Source organism: Balaenoptera acutorostrata, chromosome 1, assembly GCF_949987535.1.
Source record: "Balaenoptera acutorostrata chromosome 1, mBalAcu1.1, whole genome shotgun sequence".
In the NCBI taxonomy this organism is placed as follows: domain Eukaryota; kingdom Metazoa; phylum Chordata; class Mammalia; order Artiodactyla; family Balaenopteridae; genus Balaenoptera; species Balaenoptera acutorostrata.
Window position 1 is genome coordinate 51,209,154 of NC_080064.1, and position 17,472 is coordinate 51,226,625.

At 41.5% G+C, this 17,472-nt stretch overlaps 1 protein-coding gene across 12 annotated transcripts in view; it reads left to right on the forward strand.

Annotated features, from left to right (window-relative positions):
- Nucleotides 1-17,472, forward strand: part of FGGY (FGGY carbohydrate kinase domain containing) — a 434,091-nt gene that overhangs the window by 412,513 nt on the left and 4,106 nt on the right. For all 12 annotated transcript variants that reach the window (XM_057531672.1, XM_057531675.1, XM_057531680.1 and 9 more), the window contains one exon: nucleotides 16,462-16,523. In XM_057531672.1, coding sequence (XP_057387655.1) covers nucleotides 16,462-16,523 — 62 coding nt within the window. The remainder of the gene's footprint in view (nucleotides 1-16,461; nucleotides 16,524-17,472) is intronic.

Below are 17,472 nucleotides of genomic sequence, written 5' to 3' on the forward strand. Positions count from 1 at the left end.
CAGTTCTCCGTGCTGTACAGTAGGACCTTGCTGTTGATCCATTCTGTATATAATAGTTTGCATTTGCAAACTTTCAATCCATCCCTCCCCTACCCCGCCTCCCCCTTGGCAACCACAACTGTTCTCTACGTCTGTGAGTCTGTTTCTGTTTCGTAGATAAGTTCATTTGGAAACACTTTTCCACTGACAACATACTTTCTTGATTTTCCTCCCGCTGCTCTGAATGCTGCTTTCCACATTCCTTTGCCAGCTGTCCTTTCTCCTCTACCTAGCATTCTCCGTTGGTCTTCTACCGGGTTTTGTCCATCTCATCCACTGCTAAGGATTCATTTTCTACTTATATGGCAGCAGCTCTACAGCTGTTCACATGACATCTCCACCTAAAGGTCTCACGGGCATCTCAATTTAAACATGTTCAAATCTGAACTCAGCATCTCCACCTTTGCCTGCAAAACTGGCGTTAGCTTAGGACACGGCACTGTTGGTAAGGGCACCACATCTACTTAATCACTCCTGCCAGAACCTCAAGGACATTCTGAACCCAGCCTCTCTTTTCCCTCCGCTTTGGTCTCTCCTGGTCTCTTTCTAAACTATACCTCGTGTCTCTTGAATTCTTCCACTTTGCTTTAATTCCACAGTCACCATGCTAGTCCAAGCCACCATCAGCTCTCACCCGGACTGCTCCAAGGGCCTCTTGAATGGCCTCCACCTTTACCACTCTCTAACCCGTTCTCTACACATCAGCCAAAGTGATCTTTCACAAACTTGAATAGGATGGCTTTGGCTTAAAACTCTCCAATGGCTTCCCCTTGGCTTTGGCATAACGTTGGAAACCCTTAACGTGATATTAAAATGCCACCCAAAATCTATTCCTGCCTTCATTTGTAGCTTTGTCTGTTATCACTCTTTCCCTCTGTTCTACCTACTCCAGCCATCTTGGACTTCTTTTTGTCCTTTGAATGTGCCACATTATCTTGACTTGGGGCCTTCAAATGTGCATTTCCTTTAGCATGGTACCCTCTTCATCACCTTCTTTACCTGTCCAACTCCTCTTTAGCCTGCAGATAGTTCCCTAAGCCCCCGGACTAGTTTCGTCTCCCTCTGGCACTCTCCTATAGCACCTGTGTTTTTCTAATAGACTCTAAACTCCATAAGGTCAAGGATCGGAGCTGTTTGGTTCACTGACGTATTCACAGTGCCTAGCACAACACGTGACACACGATAGGTACTCAATAACTAGTTGTTGAACAATAAAACATTATCTGATTCAAACTTCCCATTTGGGAGACTAGGAAACTAGGATCTAAAGAAAGGAACCAACTCATTCAAAATTGCAGAGCCTAGACTCAGATTTGTACAGGACCAGAGCCTCCTGATTTCCAGATGAGTTTTCTTTCCAGTACATCATGTGCCTTGTCAATAACTTAGTAACCAGAGGGAAGCAGACTGAATTCCCTATGTCTTGTGAAAGCCAGAGCAAGCTCATATTCATAAACACAGCTGACATAGTTGTTGTTTTCTGTGTTTGTTTTATGTAAAAGGCCTAGAAATCCAACCCAGAAATAGACTCCACGTTTCTAAACCTACAACTTTTATTCCCTACAGCCCCTGTTCTGCTCATTTTTCATCTTCCTTCCCCCCATTAACCAGAGGCATCAGCTGGCATCCAGTGTTGAATGGTTCCTTCATTCCATGCTCCTTATCACTCCCCTGCCCAGGCAGCATGTTACATGTAGCAGAAGATTAGGAAGTGCTGTCTTTAAATAGCAACACTCGAGAAAACATTACAAGATCCTGTGTAATCCTGGGGTGCAGATGGGTATAATAATTATAAAAATAAAAATAACAAATTTTTAAGCTATTACTTGTGCCAGGCACTAAATTAGATGGTTTGCATGCCTTTTCTCTTATCTTTCTAACTCTATGAGTAATTATTTCTATTTTTCTATTTTACAGATGAGTAAACTGAGGCATAAAGAGGTTATTAAATTGCCTAAGCCATTCAGTTAGAAGAGCCAAGGTTCTGATCTAGGCAATCCAGAGCCCATGATCTTAACCATGTGACATCTGACAATAAAAAACAGGTTGACCTGACAGTTAGGAAATACTAAGAAGTACAACTGAGGGAGATCCCAAAGTTGCTTTATACAGATATCCTACCCCTGATTTATTCATTCATTCATTCATTCAATCACTCATTAATTCATTGATCCATCTACTCATTCGTTCTTTCATTCTCTCAACACTATTTATTGAAAAGTCACATTATATCAATTGCTGGGATAAAATTAATGACCTCTATCCTCTGAGCTCTCACCGTCTAGTGAAAGAGGCATATAAGTAAACAGACATTTATCCTACTGTGTGCTAAGTACTAAGATAGAGGGAAACCAGGGAGCTTTGGGAACACAAAAAAAGATTATAAACCAACTTAAAAGGACACTACGATGATTTATCCTGGACTTGCCTTCCATGCTTTCCCCTCACTCTGTCTGACCTCTGCTCCCTCCTTCCTTCCCAGTTTCCCTCCAGCCTTTCTCATGCTTTTGGTGCTTTGGTGCCATCTTTGGCCTCCCCAACTCCTGGTTTCAGACTCAACCTCTCTGCTTGTCTTTTTTCTCCTGATGTTGGTTAGAAATGCATTCTGGCTTAGCCAAAGGCACTTCTGCTCCATAAACCAGTCTGAGGCCGGCCCCAAAGGCTAGACCAGTGCATGCATGCCCTACTTCTAATGTGGCTCTAGTCTAGGAGAGTTGGAGATCCAAAAGAGGGAGCTTTAAGGAGTATGGAGGGCAGGATAGATGGATAGATACCCTGTGTCTTAGATAATTTGGTTATTTATCAGCCTAAACACAGAGAAATTGATTAGTGACTACCCAACATCCCTTGAAGCTCAGTCATTATGTCCTGCATGTCCCACACCACTTTTTCATTACCCTGGAATATATTGGTCTCTGTGCAGTAGTGGAATCTTTGGTTTTGCATCAGAGTAAAATAAAATAAACCCATCACACTTGGAACATAAGGAAATGTTAATACCATCACATTTTGATTCTTTGCTGCCAATTATGGTTCCCGATCTGTTGGCCAAAGAATCTTCCCAATACAGAATTAACGTTGAAGCAGGAAGTGTAAGTTTCCAAGGTGTTCGGACCCTGAGAGCTTTCAAGATGTTGCGTTTTCTCGAGTTGCAGTCTCCTATTGGCCCACTCCATCCTAAACAAAGTTTTTCCCCTGCAGTCATAAATGAAACATATCCTGGCTAAAGAATTTTGTGGATTAGAGGCACCAATTGAATTTGGCAACTAAAAGAGAATTAGTGGTGATTCCTATTGATCGATGTGTTTCATTTAATAGATGAAGGACTCACCCCTATATATGGAAGAAATCAGAGTCAGAAGAGGTATATGGATTGAAAGACAAAGAAGGGATTGAGATTCTGGAAATAACCATGAGGTGGAGGGGGACATTTGATAGGAATGATGGGGCAAGCGAGAGAATTGGATTAATGGGCAATTGAAGTCAGAAAGTGGCAATTAGAATATTGGAAACACTTTGAAAACACAAGACTCAAGCATTGGATGGGTCTTGTAAACAGATGCTGAAGTCTTACATGATGATGACAAACCTCCAGATGGATAGAGAGACTCAGATCTAAGCCTTAGCCTCATTTAACAGCAGCAAGAGGCTGATGATGACAGCACTGAGATGCAGGGGAGCTAAGTATGATTATATCTCTATCATTAGGTGGGATAAACTTCAGAGTAAGTTTTTTTGCTTGCAGATGGAGGCGTAATCATCTGGAAATAATAGTAAGGAGCCATGAGAATATTGACACCCACCACCTTCCCCAGCCCACCTACCCCACCAACCTGAAACATATACCCAAGTAATACATGGTAACTCTTACTTTTAATAAAGTTTCTGGGAAAATAAGCTTTGTTTCAGTTGATGGGTAAATAGTAGTAGTAGTAGTAACAACAACTATAGTTTTAGTCATTTATTCCATAACAATAGACCAATAAAATAGGTATTAAGATTCCCATTTTTAAAATTGAGACTCAGAGTGTTAAGTGGCAGAGCTAGGATTTGAATTATGATCTCTATATCACCAAAGCCTTTGTCCCACAGTGAATGGTTAAGAATAGAATTCCAAAACTGTGTGTCTCCTCATCTTTCAACTGGGGATATGAAGTAGGTAAAGTGTTCAGTACAATACTGGGCCGTAGTAAGTACTCAATAAATGTTAGCTGCCATTATTATTGTTGTTGTTGAGTTATTGTTATTAGTATTATTTTTATAGCTCACTACATTACCTTATATTCTCAGCCAGAAATATTAGTAGGACCATTTCTTTTTCAGTCAATAACAGATTATTAGATGGGTGATAGCTTGCAGTTTTGACGTCTATAATCTAATGCTTTTAGTAAGAAGCTTGATATTTTGGCTTTGAGAAAACCCATAAGAGCCAAGTCAAACTCATGTAAGTAAGATGAGTAGTCGTTCAACTATTCATTTTAGGACCCAACTCCTTAGCAGTCAGGCCAAGTATTAGGACCACACTTCAAAATATCACAGTGGTAGGTAGCCTTACCTATTGTGGAACCTCACCCCTCTGCCATGCTTGCATGACTGAGTTGGAATGAAGCTGTACCTTGCTGGGGAAACACAGTGGGTATATTCCCTCTTACAGTGAACCTAGTTTAAAAAAAAAAAAAAACTAATAAAATGTACCATTGAGAGTAACTGGCTCATTTGTCAACTGAGAGTTAATCAAAAAAAGACATGTACATGGAACCAACAGATTGCAGAGCTGGCAAAGACTTTAGAAATAATCTAATCCAACCCCTTTATTTTGCTGATAAGGAAAGTGAGTCCCAGGAAGGGGAAGGGTCTTACTCAAGGTCATACAGCTGGCAGTAATTTTGTTTGCTTCAAAAATTAATATGAACAATCTTTCCATACATCACTGAATCCATCTTCCTGCCTTTGTAAGCACAATGTCATGACTATAATTGAAGTTGTCTTTGATGGTGGAGAAAGCAAGCTTTTAGGGTTTTACAGGGCCCTAAAGTCATCAGAGCAAGATAAATTGTCATGAACTGATGCTGAAGATCTGTCTATTGACTGTGAGCTCCTCAAGGATTAGGCCTGGTCTTATTCATGAGTTAAAGCAAGTTTCAAATCCTAGCTAAGCCATTTACTAGCTTAGGAAAGTCACTTAACTTCTCTGAGCCTCTGCTTCCTCATTATAAATTTAGATAATAAGACCTTCATTACAGAATGTTTGTTAGCATCAAATGAGGCAAGATATAGATACACAGTGCCTCACCAAAATAGACATTTAATAAGTGTACACTTTCAACTAACCTTTAGCTAATGTCCTGCTAAAAGCTACGGACACATCAATGAATAAGAAAGCCAAGGACCCTGATTTCACAGAGCTTAGGTTCATGAGGGAGGAGAAGAGGTGAGAGCCAAAGGAAGAAGTAGACAGTAACCAAGGATGCAGATAAATTAATATAATTTCAGGCCATGCTAAGTGCTATGAAGGGTTATGAAGACAAGAAAATAGGATCATGTGGTAGAGGGTGTTCAGTAGAAGTAGACTGTTTCAGCCAAGAGTGGCCCAAGTCAGTCTCTTTGAGATTATATTTGCAGAGGACCTAAGTCATATGAAAAAGCCAGACAATCTAAGATCCAGAAGCGCACTCCTGAAAGAGGCAGGAAGGCCCCCAGCAGGGGCAAACTTGCCACGTTCAGTCAACAGCACCATAGCCATTGCGTTTGCAACACAGCCAGCACAGTGAGCAAGACCTGAGGTGAGGTTGGAGACATCCACCCAAGTTCGACCCTGCAGTTCTAGGCCATCTTATGAAATTTCCTTCAAAAAGCATCCATTACAATTTTCAGGAGTGAGGAGAGCTATGATATAACAAAAAAATAAATATTTGACCTCTGTCCTTGACCTGGAACACAGCTTCTAAACCCCTGGGAATCTGGAGTGAAGAGTGTCTTTTGTATACTAATGAGATGACTGGGGACCCCTAGATAACCATCAACACAGGGGTTGGTCAGCAGCAAGACCAAGGCATGATTAGAGGGTTGGAACTTTGAGCCTCACTTCCTGACCTCCAAGTAGGGGAGGGGGCTGGAGATTCAGCTAATCACCAATGGCTAACGATTTACTTAATTGTACCTACGTAAATGAAACCGCCATAAAAACCCCTAAACAACAAGGTTTGGAGAGCTTCACGTGGTGTGCCCCAGAGAAAGCATGGAAGCTCTGCCCACCTCCCACCCACCTCCATTGTACCTTGCCCTATGCATCTCTTCCATTTGGCTGTTCCAGAGTTGTATCCTTTATAATAAACTGGGCATAGCAAGTGAACCATTCTCCTGAGTTCTGTGAGCCATTCTAGCAAACCTGAGGTGGAAGGGCTGGTCATGGGAACCCCCAATTTATAGCTGGTCAGTCAGGAGTACAGGAGGTCCAGTGACTTGTAACTGGCATCTGAAGTGGGGGCAGTCTTGTAGGACTGAGCCCTTCACCTCAAGTGACACTAACTCCGGGTAGTTAGTGTCAGAATTGAACTGAATTGTAGGACACCACTTGGTGTCTGCAGAGTTGGAGAATTGATTGGTGTGAGGAACCCACATATTTGGTGTCAGAAGTATTGTGGGTAAAAATAGCTCAGAGAAACAAAATCTCATTTACTTCATTCGATGATCCATCCAACAATTTTTTTTTTTTTTTTGGCTGTGCCGTGTGGCATGTGGGATCTCAGTTCCCCAACCAGGGATCGAACCCGTGCTCCCTGCATTGGGAGTGCAAAGTCTTAACCACTGGACCACCAGGGAAGTCCCATCCAACAAATACTTATAGATCACCTATTCTGGCCAGGCACAGTTCTTAGTGCAGTGAATGAATCAAATAAAAACCCCTGGCCGCATGGAGCTTGCATGCTAATGGAATAATAAATGTGTAAAGTTTATGGAGCATTTACTATGTGCTGCACTATTCTAAGTGCTTTGCCTGAAATAACTCACGTGGTCCTCAAAACAGTCCTGCTAGAGGCATACTGTTCTTATCCCTATTTTTAGATGAGGAAACAGGCATAAAGAAGTTAAGTCATTTGTCCATGATAATGCAGCAAGTGGTAAAGCCTGACTTCAAACTCTGGCAGTTCGTGATAGTCGGAGTGTCTTTCTGAAAACTCACTCTGACTGGTCGTGACTGTTGTTAGGGTACCAGTTAAGATGTGGGTCAGAGATTGGGGTACTTGAATTTTCAACAAAGCTATGAGTAGATACTATTATTTCCACTTTATAGATGGGAACACTGAGGCTTAGTTCACACATCTGGTAAGTAGCAGGGCCCAGATATGATCCCAAGCCTATTTATCTCTACAACCTGATACCTTTCCACTAGCATCTCCATTTCCTGCAAAATTGGAGAGCGCCACACCCCTACCCCTCCTTTATGATCAAGAGACTAATCCAAGGTGTATTTTAGAGTGAATATTGCAGAAATAGGCATTTGAAAATTTTTATTTCCATTTTGTAGGCATTCTATAATGGAAAATAAAATATAAATATACCAACACATACTTATAACATACACAGTGTTTTTTCTTTTACATTCTTTTAAATTGAGGTACAGTGTACATAAAGTGAAATTCACAGATCTTAAGTGTACAGTTTGATGAAGTTTGATAAATGTGTACACCCATGTAATCAACACCCTAATAAATAAGATATATGTATGTGTGTGGATGTGGATGCATAGGTAGGTACGTAGATTGATACCATGTATTTAAAATTATAAATGAGGTGTGAGTCTTCATGTCATGATTAGTAATGAAGACCTACCCCACTCTTTCCTTTCTCTAACCCCTTCCTGCTTCTCAATTGACATTGTTGTCATGGAGGTTACACAGAATACCAGGTGCAGGTCAAACGATGACTGTGTCAAAAGAAAAACAGAACAAAACAAAACAAATAGCAGAACAACTAGCCATTTCTTAATGCTTGTTGGAGGAAAATCACATTGCTATACTTTGTTTTTCTACAGAGGGATCATGTGCCTCAGCCCACACATTAACATGTGAACTTGTTGTTCCAGTAAAATGAGTCAGAGCTCCTCAAGAAGGCAGATTCATGTATTTCAGAACTATGTGTCAGCATCTCTGAAAAAAGGTACAGTGTACTGTATTGGTGTGTCTCACACACGCACACACACTCATTCTCACCCAAGGAGATGGCACAACTAATAAGCAGCAGAAGTGTGATTTGAATGCAAGCCCAGGGAACGCAAGCATCAGGCTTTTTTGCATTGAAGAGAGGACAGGAATGTTGGGTCTGAGTGTAGGGTTAAGCAAAGGACTGGAGTCTGAATTCTGGCTTTACTGCATATTCGCTTTCTGACCTTGGGCAAATTCCTCATACTCTGTTCACTTCTTTGTTGATAAAGTGGGGATAGATGATGATATCTGTGTCATAAAGTCGTTTTGAGAATTTAAAGGGTCATGTACATAAACCAATTTGTACAGTGCACAGCACAGAGTAAGCACCTGTGAAATGTTGGCTGAACCAGTAACCTAGCAACAGCCATGGAAGTTGGTTGCTGGGCCAATGGATGCCTTGTTTTTTGGATCATGTACTCCATCAGTTAAAATTTTGAGCTTACATGCTAAATGCATGCAAACTTATTTACAAAAAAGCATATACATATTCTACTGTGCTTGTAGATTATTCACACTATAAAACAGCTGAAATATAGCTGAAATAAAATGTTATTTTATAGTGAGGTCATCATACTAACATTATGCAATATCTAAAGGTACACTGTTTATGACCATGTGAGTTTTTAATGATTTTTTAAAATGATTATTGATGATTTCTAAACAATTTTGAATATGTCTCTATATTTATATCTCAAACAGTATTCTTTGTTTTTCTTCTTTTTAATTGACATATAGTTGATTTACTATATTATATTAGTTTCAAGTGTACAGCATAGTGATTCAGTATTTTTACAGATTATACTCCATTAAAAGTTATTACAAGATAATGGCTGTGCTTCCCTGTGCTGTACAATACTTGTTTGTTGCTTATCTATTTTATATATGGTAGTTTATTTCTCTTAATCGCCTACCCCCATCTTGCCCACCCTCCCTTCCCTCTCCCCACTGGTACTCACTAGTTTGTTCTCTATATCTGTGAGTCTCTGTTTTACATATACATTCATTTGTATTATTTTTTAGATTCCACATATAAGTGATATCATAGAGTATTTGTCTTTCTCTATCTGACTTATTTCACTAAGCATAATATTCTCTAGGTCCATCTACATTGCTACAAATGGCACAATTGCATTCTTTTTTTATGGCTGAGTAATATTCCAGTGTGTGTATGTATGTGTGTGTGTGTGTATAAAGCATCTTCTTTATCTGTTCATCTGATGATGGACAACAAACAGTATTCTGGATAATTTTGATTTTTTTCCCAATTCTTGTCTTATCTGACTAGATCTTCATTGTTTTTACCTTACAATACAGAGCTAGCACCAAGTTAGTAAAAGTATCATCATTTTTTTGTTTCCTTGAATCTGAATTATCACCATTGCCTTTAATCCTTTGCTTGAATCTTTCTCAGCTGCTTGCCCATTTTGTGAGGGTTTATGTAAACAAAATTAGATAATACCTAGAAACCTACCAACCTGGCACATGTAAATGATGATGTGTAGCAAAGCCCTGGAAACTGGGGACATAGAATGGAGTGCCATGCTGTCGTCCCTGGTGTTGTAGAGCTCTCACCCTTCCCTTAGGACACCTCACACATCTTACTCACTCATGACTGTCTGATGTGTGGACCAACTGATGGATCTGGTGACAATCTGCATATTAAACTTGAATTAATTTCTTTAGACTAAAAGTCATATAAATGGCACTTCCACTATTTTCTTCTGGAATCTTAACAGATCACCTCCAGCACTCCTTGGAGCACATGCATGCCATTTTAGAAACACCGTTAGATGATCTTCCATTGCCTCTGTCGTGAAAGTCATCACCCTTTCATTCAGCAGCTCAGCAAACATTAACCAAGCAGCTGTAAGTGCTAGGACCGTGTTAGGCATGAGACCCTCAGTAACATGGCTCCTACCTTCAGGGAGTTCACAGTATAGGTCCCACCAGGCCCGGTCCTGGTTATTCTTCCCTGTAGACCGTGACTCTGGACATGGCCAAGCTTGCATTGAGTGCCCTTTGGTGCCTTGGTCTAGATTGCCTGCCAGCCTTCCCAAAGTCTTAAGGCCATTGTTCCCCTTCCACTGGATGGGAGAGAAGGTATCAGATCGCCTGCTCCCCAGATTGCCAACATTCCTGTGTCTGCCACTTGTGGAATCCCCATCTTCTCCACGGGTGAAGAGCTCCTTTCTTTCTTGAATCTAACTTCCCTGGGTACCTCACCCAGTGTAGCCTAAAGCCCTTTGGTGGCTCCCAAGCCAGGCCGTTACCACGTGAGAGCTGGGAGTTCCCTGTGCCCACACAGGCCTGGTGTCTGCCTGTGCTGCTCCCAGGGAAGTGGTGAGCCGCGTGTGCGGACTGGTATCTCGGCCTTGACACGGCAGCAAAGGGTCAAACCCCATGAATGCAGTCTTTCATGGCCTTGGTACAGGGCTCCTATTTTTTCCTGCAGAAACTCTTACACTTGCTTTCAGAAGTGACAATCAAATGTGAACTTTCATGGTTTATTTATAGCTCGGCCTTATAGAGAGAAAGAAAAGAAGTGATTAAAAGGCGATTTTACCAAATATTTTGTTTTTAAAAGCTTTCATTGTGTGGGCAAAAAGGAAAGAGAAAAGTCCCTGTCTTCGTTGTGCTGTCTAGACTCCCAAAGAGGGTAGTGTGCTACAAATCCAGATTGTCCGACTCCTGCCTGCTGACAGAAAGTATGAATTTTGAGGCCAACTTCAAATAAACCCTTTGAACAGAAATATATTGTGGGGGGTGACTATATTTAGCACATGTCAGCATTTCCATAATAAATTCATATTGTTGTGCTATGGTAATTTCCAGATTTACTGCAGCCAGTGGGTTCATGAGGTTTCAGTTTTATGTTAATTATTTGGAGAAATGGGAAAACTCAGCAGTGCTATTTCTGATGACAGCACTGATTCTCTGGGCATTCTCCATATTGTGTCAAATACCCTTAGTGAGCCCTGCGTCCCAGGAGAGAGGAGAGTGAGCACAAGTCATTTTGACTGCCTGTAGAAGCATAATTTTTTTTTTAATATAAATTTAGTTTATTTAGTTTATTTTTGGCTGCATCGGGGCTTCATTGCTATGCATGGGGCTTTCTCTAGTTGCGGCGAGTGGGGGCTGTTCTTTGTTGCTGTGTGCGGGCTTCTCATTGCGGTGGCTTCTCTTGTTGCAGAGCACAGGCTCTAGGCACACGGGCTTCAGTAGTTGTGGCTCGTGGGCTCTAGAGCGCAGGCTCAGTAGTTGTGGCGCACAGGCTGAGTTGCTCCGCAGCACGTGGGATCTTCCTGGACCAGGGCTTGAACCCGTGTCCTCTGCATTGGCAGGTGGATTCTTAACCACTGCGCCACCAGGGAAGCCCATAACTTTTTTTTAGAGTGCAGTACAGTTTTATTTTCCTTCAAATGATCAAATCCCTATATGCCACTGTATAAAGTTTAGAAGACAGAAAAAACAAGTTAACAATAGAAAAAGCTATCACCCATGCTCTTGAACCTGTTAATATTTTAATATATTTTCTTCCATTGTGTATGACGCATGTGTAACACAGTTTCTGAGATAGAATTGAAAAACAACTGTATTTTTTTACTCTCACTGTCCCTTTACAGTTGTGCACTAGAGCTAGTTTCTCTCTGCCCTGATTAAAAATTCTGTTAGTTCCATTACTTTCTTAGATAAGTAGAAAGTCACTTAGATAATACAAGATTTATAGTCCCTTTAAGTCAGGAGACATAACCAAAATTCAAACATTAGAATACCAAGGAATATATAAGAATCACCACTTCATTTTTTATCCAAAGGTAAGACAACTCCTCACTCCTCCAGCTGGGACTGTTGCAAATGTGAGGAGGTGGCTGTGATCAGATTCTCCTTTTTTCCTCATTCACTTTCTCTCCCGTATATATTAGCTTTTTTCTTGTTCTTCTGAGGTGGTTGGAAGGTGTAAGGGAAGAGAGCTCAGGGGTGTAGGAAAGTTCTTATCTTAATCAGCATTGTCATAAATGGACTTCATGATAAGTTCAATAGGTGTTTACAGCTAGGCTCCATTGTAGATTTTCTTTGGAGACTTTCCACTTCTGGAAACCTCTCACTGTATCCTGTCCTTGTCCTTTTCCTTCTCTATTCTAGTAGATTGCTTGCTCTTTTAATTCCTTAAAAATCCAGTAGGGGACTTCCTTGGTGGCGCAGTGGTTAAGAATCTGCCTACCAATGCAGGGGACACGGGTTCAAGCCCTGGTCCGGGTAGACCCCACATGCCGTGGAGCAGCTAGGCCCGTGCGCCACAACTACTGAGCCTGCGCTCTAGAGACTGCAAGCCACAACTACTGAGCCCACGAGCCACAACTACTGAGCCCACGTGCCACAACTACTGAAGCTCATGTGTCTAGAGCCCGTGCTCAGCAACAAGAGACTCCACCGCGATGAGGATCCCGCGCACCGCAACGAAGAGTAGCCCCCCCCCGCCGCTACTAGAGAAAGCCCGCAAGCAGCAGCGAAGAGCCAACGCAGCCAAAAATAAATAAATAAATTTATAAAAAAAAAAAATCCAGTAGTTTGCCTCAAGCTTCTTTATGCAGGCTCGCTCCGCCTCATTAGGTGGCCATACTGGACAGGATCTAAGGCAACCCAGGAAGCCCTCTCACCTGTGGCCACCTCAGGTTCATGGGAAACAGTCATGCCTTTTGGAGTCTGACATGTTCTGGCAGTGCTGGCTGATCCCAGGGCAACACTCCTTCACTGCTACACCGAAGCTGCCAGCCAGCGCTTCTTCTCCAGACAGGAGCTACACTCAACCCACCGTGTCCCACGCCCTCAGGGATGCACATCCAGATCCCTGTGGCGTCAGCGAAGCCATACTCTCACCTCTCCCCTCGAAGGCCTGATGCTCAGTCAACACACAGCTGTCTCCTAAAAAATCCATCTCTTTTTCTGACCTTCCACATGGATGAAAGGTTTGAGTTGATTTATGGGTCCCCAACTACCGTTTTTTTCAAATTCTTCAGGGTGGTCTGTTTCCAGCTCACTTTGGTATCTCATATCTGTCAACTTTGGATCTCAGACAAAACTTCCATTTTAGCATTCTTTCACGTGTACGGTCCTTAAGTTCATTTATCCCGTAGACAATTCGCTGAGCGCATACGATACACCAGATGCTGAGTTTGGCAGTGGAAACAATTATAACAGTTCCTGCCTTAAGGAGCAGGAGTCTAGTTGGGGCAGCTGATGTGCTAACAAAAAATTGTGGTGCCATGTCATAACTGCTATGATGGATGGAAGCACAAGGTTCTGGGGGAGCAATAACTCATTCTAGTTGGGAGGCAGGTAGTGGGGATGAGTCAGGAAAAACCTTCTGTGGAATCAACACCTGAGCTAAGTTTAACATTTAAGTCTGTACTTTCTTGAGAAACAAAATAACCTCTTTCTAAACCTTTGAAATTTCTGTCACTGTTATTCCTCAATAACTTATTTTTAAAATAAGCAAAGGTAACGTGAAGAAAGGAAAGAAGAATTCCCTGCTATCCGCCCTGTGTCCACACGTCTGTTACAGTGGGAAGGAAAGTGACATTTATGGAGCTCCTTCTCTAATACAAGTTTCCTGGATCCCACCCATGAAGGCAGTCCTGGAATGTCGGCTCCAGTCTGAAGCCTAAGCACAACCCGAGGAGTATTCCCCTAGGGAATTTTCAAGCTTCAGAGGAGGCAAGAGGAGGCGGGGTCCTCCCTAAAATAGGCAGAGCAGAGCACCGCTATGAAGGAAGAAGCAATCCCAAAACAAGAGAACCAGTGGCAAAGTTGGCAATGGGGATGGCTGAGACCGTCTCAGCAAGACATGGGGCTTACTTTAAGGGAATCAGAACTTAATTTATGAAAGAAAATGTTATGACGTATGTTGGGGTGAGCAGATCTCTTAAAATATTCTTGTTAAGTGGAACGGCAGTGACCACACTAAGATGTTTTTACTCTTTTGCAGAATGGCCCCAGTCTGACCTTTGTTGGTTCTTATCCTTTCACCTTGATTCCCTTTTCAATGATTTTTCATAATTTTTCAAATCTCCTCCTTAATAAAGCTACCATTTCTTTCTGCTGTCAGTGTGCTTGCTACTCTCAGCATCTCTGATCTCCCAAACAGCGCTTTTAAATCCACTGGGGGCTAGGAAACCAGATAACTAGTTCAGAATGTCCATGGCATCCTTGGGGAAGAGTTGGTAGGACATCCTTGCCAGATTGGAAATATGTGTAAGTGATTAGCAGATGAAAAAGTATCAAGTTTCTTAATCCTTGAATAACTACTGAAAAGAAGTTTATCTGCTTCTAGCATAGTATTTGTCACACTCTATTTTGATCACAGTAAATGTCTTTTCCATTCTGTGGTGAGCTCTTTGATGAAAGGACCCATTCATTCTTCATCTCTGTATTCCATATATATTAGATGCTGTGCTTGGCACATAGAAGGGGCTCAATACATTTTATGAATATTCTAGGTACTGAGATTAAGCAGCAAATAGACAAAGCTCCCAGACTCTGTAGCTTACATTCTGGTTAGAACAAGGAATGGAGAGGGAGAGGAGGAACACATAAACCAATAAGTACATGAATTGTCAAAAAGGAATTAGTGATAAATAATAAATATATTATTTATATAATTATATAATTAAATATATATGTATGTGTGTGTGTGTGTGTGTGTGTGTGTATATATATATATATATATATATATAAATAAATCATAAGTAAGGTGGTAAGGATGGGCAAGGAAACACTTGGATACATTTTGAAGGTACCCAGGGCCTTTCACATTCTGTGTGGTAGTCAGCTTTTTACATTTCTTTCCTCCTCTGCTCGTGTGTGAGTTTCTCCAGGGCAAAGAGTATATCTTATGCAAATCTGTATCCCTAGCACAGTGTCTGTACATACTGAGTAATTAATATATAGAGAGAGTAAGAAGTTGTACATATGTGACCTCAGAATGACTACATCCTTTACAATAAGAGTTCAATAGCTGTTCCTAAGACGGGACCTATTCTGAGGAGCTTTGTCATGCTGTTGCTTGCAATCTCCCCAGGTAAGACTTTGGAATCCAAAGTTTGGGTTTACTCCATTCCCCCTAACTTTCCCATAAACTTAATAGCGTTGGGAGACTGCCCAAGGAAACTTGACCTTTCCATTCATATAATGGAGCCAACACCATCTATGGTTGATCTTGATGCTGTTCACCCTGACTGTGTCCACCAAGACACTGCAACTTGCTGATTGCCCGCTAACCGCATTGTAAAGACAAGAAAGTCCTGAGGTCAGGTCCATTAGACTCAGCCCAGAGGTCTCACATCTGTATGAACAGTTGCAGAGACTACTGGGAAAAGACCTAAAAGTGAAATGAAGAGGTCTTAAATAGTCTCTCTTAAAGTACAGGTGCAAAGTGGCTTCTGTTCAGTTACTGCTATTGTGAATTAAGCAGGCAACGTGCTCAGTGGCTGATTATGTTGCCTTCTCAAGCCCTCGTGTCCAGGCAATGCAAAGGGGAAATAATTCCTTCCCACCACACCCTGCAAGCCATAGTAAAAGTGCTTTGCCTTCCAGGTTGTTTATGCCCTGGAGGTCTCAATAGGCAACCATTTATTAAGCCCAGGCTGTGTGGTCATAGATGTAACCTTTAATGTTCACTGGATTTTAATCTTATCACCAGAGAAAGTAAGTTGAAAAATAAAAAATGGACTCACTGAATCTCTTAAGGGAAGTAAATTCTAATTAGAATGTTCTTGCTGGGACTTACCTGGTGGCTCAGTGGTTAAGAATCCACCTGCCAGCACAGGGGACAGGGGTTCAAGCCCTAGTCCGGGAAGATCCCACATGCTGCAGAGCAACTAAGCCCGTGTGCCACAACTACTGAGCCTGCGCTCTAGAGCCCGGCGCCACAACTACTGAGTCGGCGCGCCACAACTAGTGAAGCCCGTGCACCTAGAACCCGTGCTCCACAACAAAGGGAAGCCACTGCAATGAGAAGCCCGTGCACTGCAACGAAGAGTAGCCCCCGCTCGCCACAACTAGAGAAAGCCCACACTCAGCAACGAAGACCCAACACAGCCAAAAATAAATAAATAAATTTATTTTAAAAAGGAAAGAATGTTCTTGCCTGTGACAAGCCTCACATTGGTATTAACTTTCCAACTTAGTTCTGTGTGTTCTGTTTTCCATTTGACAGGAGGCAATGGCAAGAATGAGCAAAGTTGGGAAAGTTGTGTTTCCTAGACATGAGGATAAAAGGTAAGTTTATATGTTTTCTATGCACCGTGCTGAGGAATGAGGACAACAGACACATGCAACTTTAGAGCCAGAATAAACCACAGGGGTCAGCAAGCCAGGCCTTTCATTTAATAGTTGATAAAACTAAGTCTCAGAGAGGTAAAGTCACTTTCAATTCCCCAAGATCACGGAGCTAGATAGGGCCAGACCTGGAGGTCAAATCCAAACTTTTGAACTCTCAAACCAATGTTTTTTTCCCTAGGTCATTAGCAGTAAATCTGGTATCCTCTGTTCTAAAATGGGGATCTCTTATGTCTTCCACACCGTAGCATCTGTCTGTTCCTCCACCCTTTGCATCATGTGACTTTGAGGGCTGCAACGTAACTTTTATTTTAAATTGAAGTATAATGCAATTGAAGTAATTTACAATATCCTGTTAGTTTCAGGTATACAGCACAGTGATTATATATATATATATATATATAGAGAGAGAGAGAGAGAGAGAGAGAGAGAGGGAGGGAGAGATATTCTTCTTCAGATTCTCTTCCTTTATAGGTTATTATAAAATATTGAGTATAGTTCCCTATACTATACAGTACATCAATATAACTTTGATTAATGTTTTAACCCCAATTCACAAACACTAATTTATTGAGTGCCTGCTATCTTCAAGGCATTATGCTTTTTGGCATTTAGGCAGGATTTAGAAGGGAATAAGACAATCTTATTTATGCAGTAGATCATTTCAAGCCAAAGGGATATGTTATATAATAGAAGTATTACCAGGTGACAAAGTAACCCAAAACAGAAAAGAATTTGACCCTGTAGGAGTGAGGCAAAGCTTTTGAGAGGAGGTTAAGCCTAGCTGACTTTAAATGCTTAAAAGAAGTTGTCAGGCCAAAACCGAAAAGCACTTTGTCAGTAGAGGAATAACACAGGCAAAGTTATAAAGATGGCAACAGCATTGTAT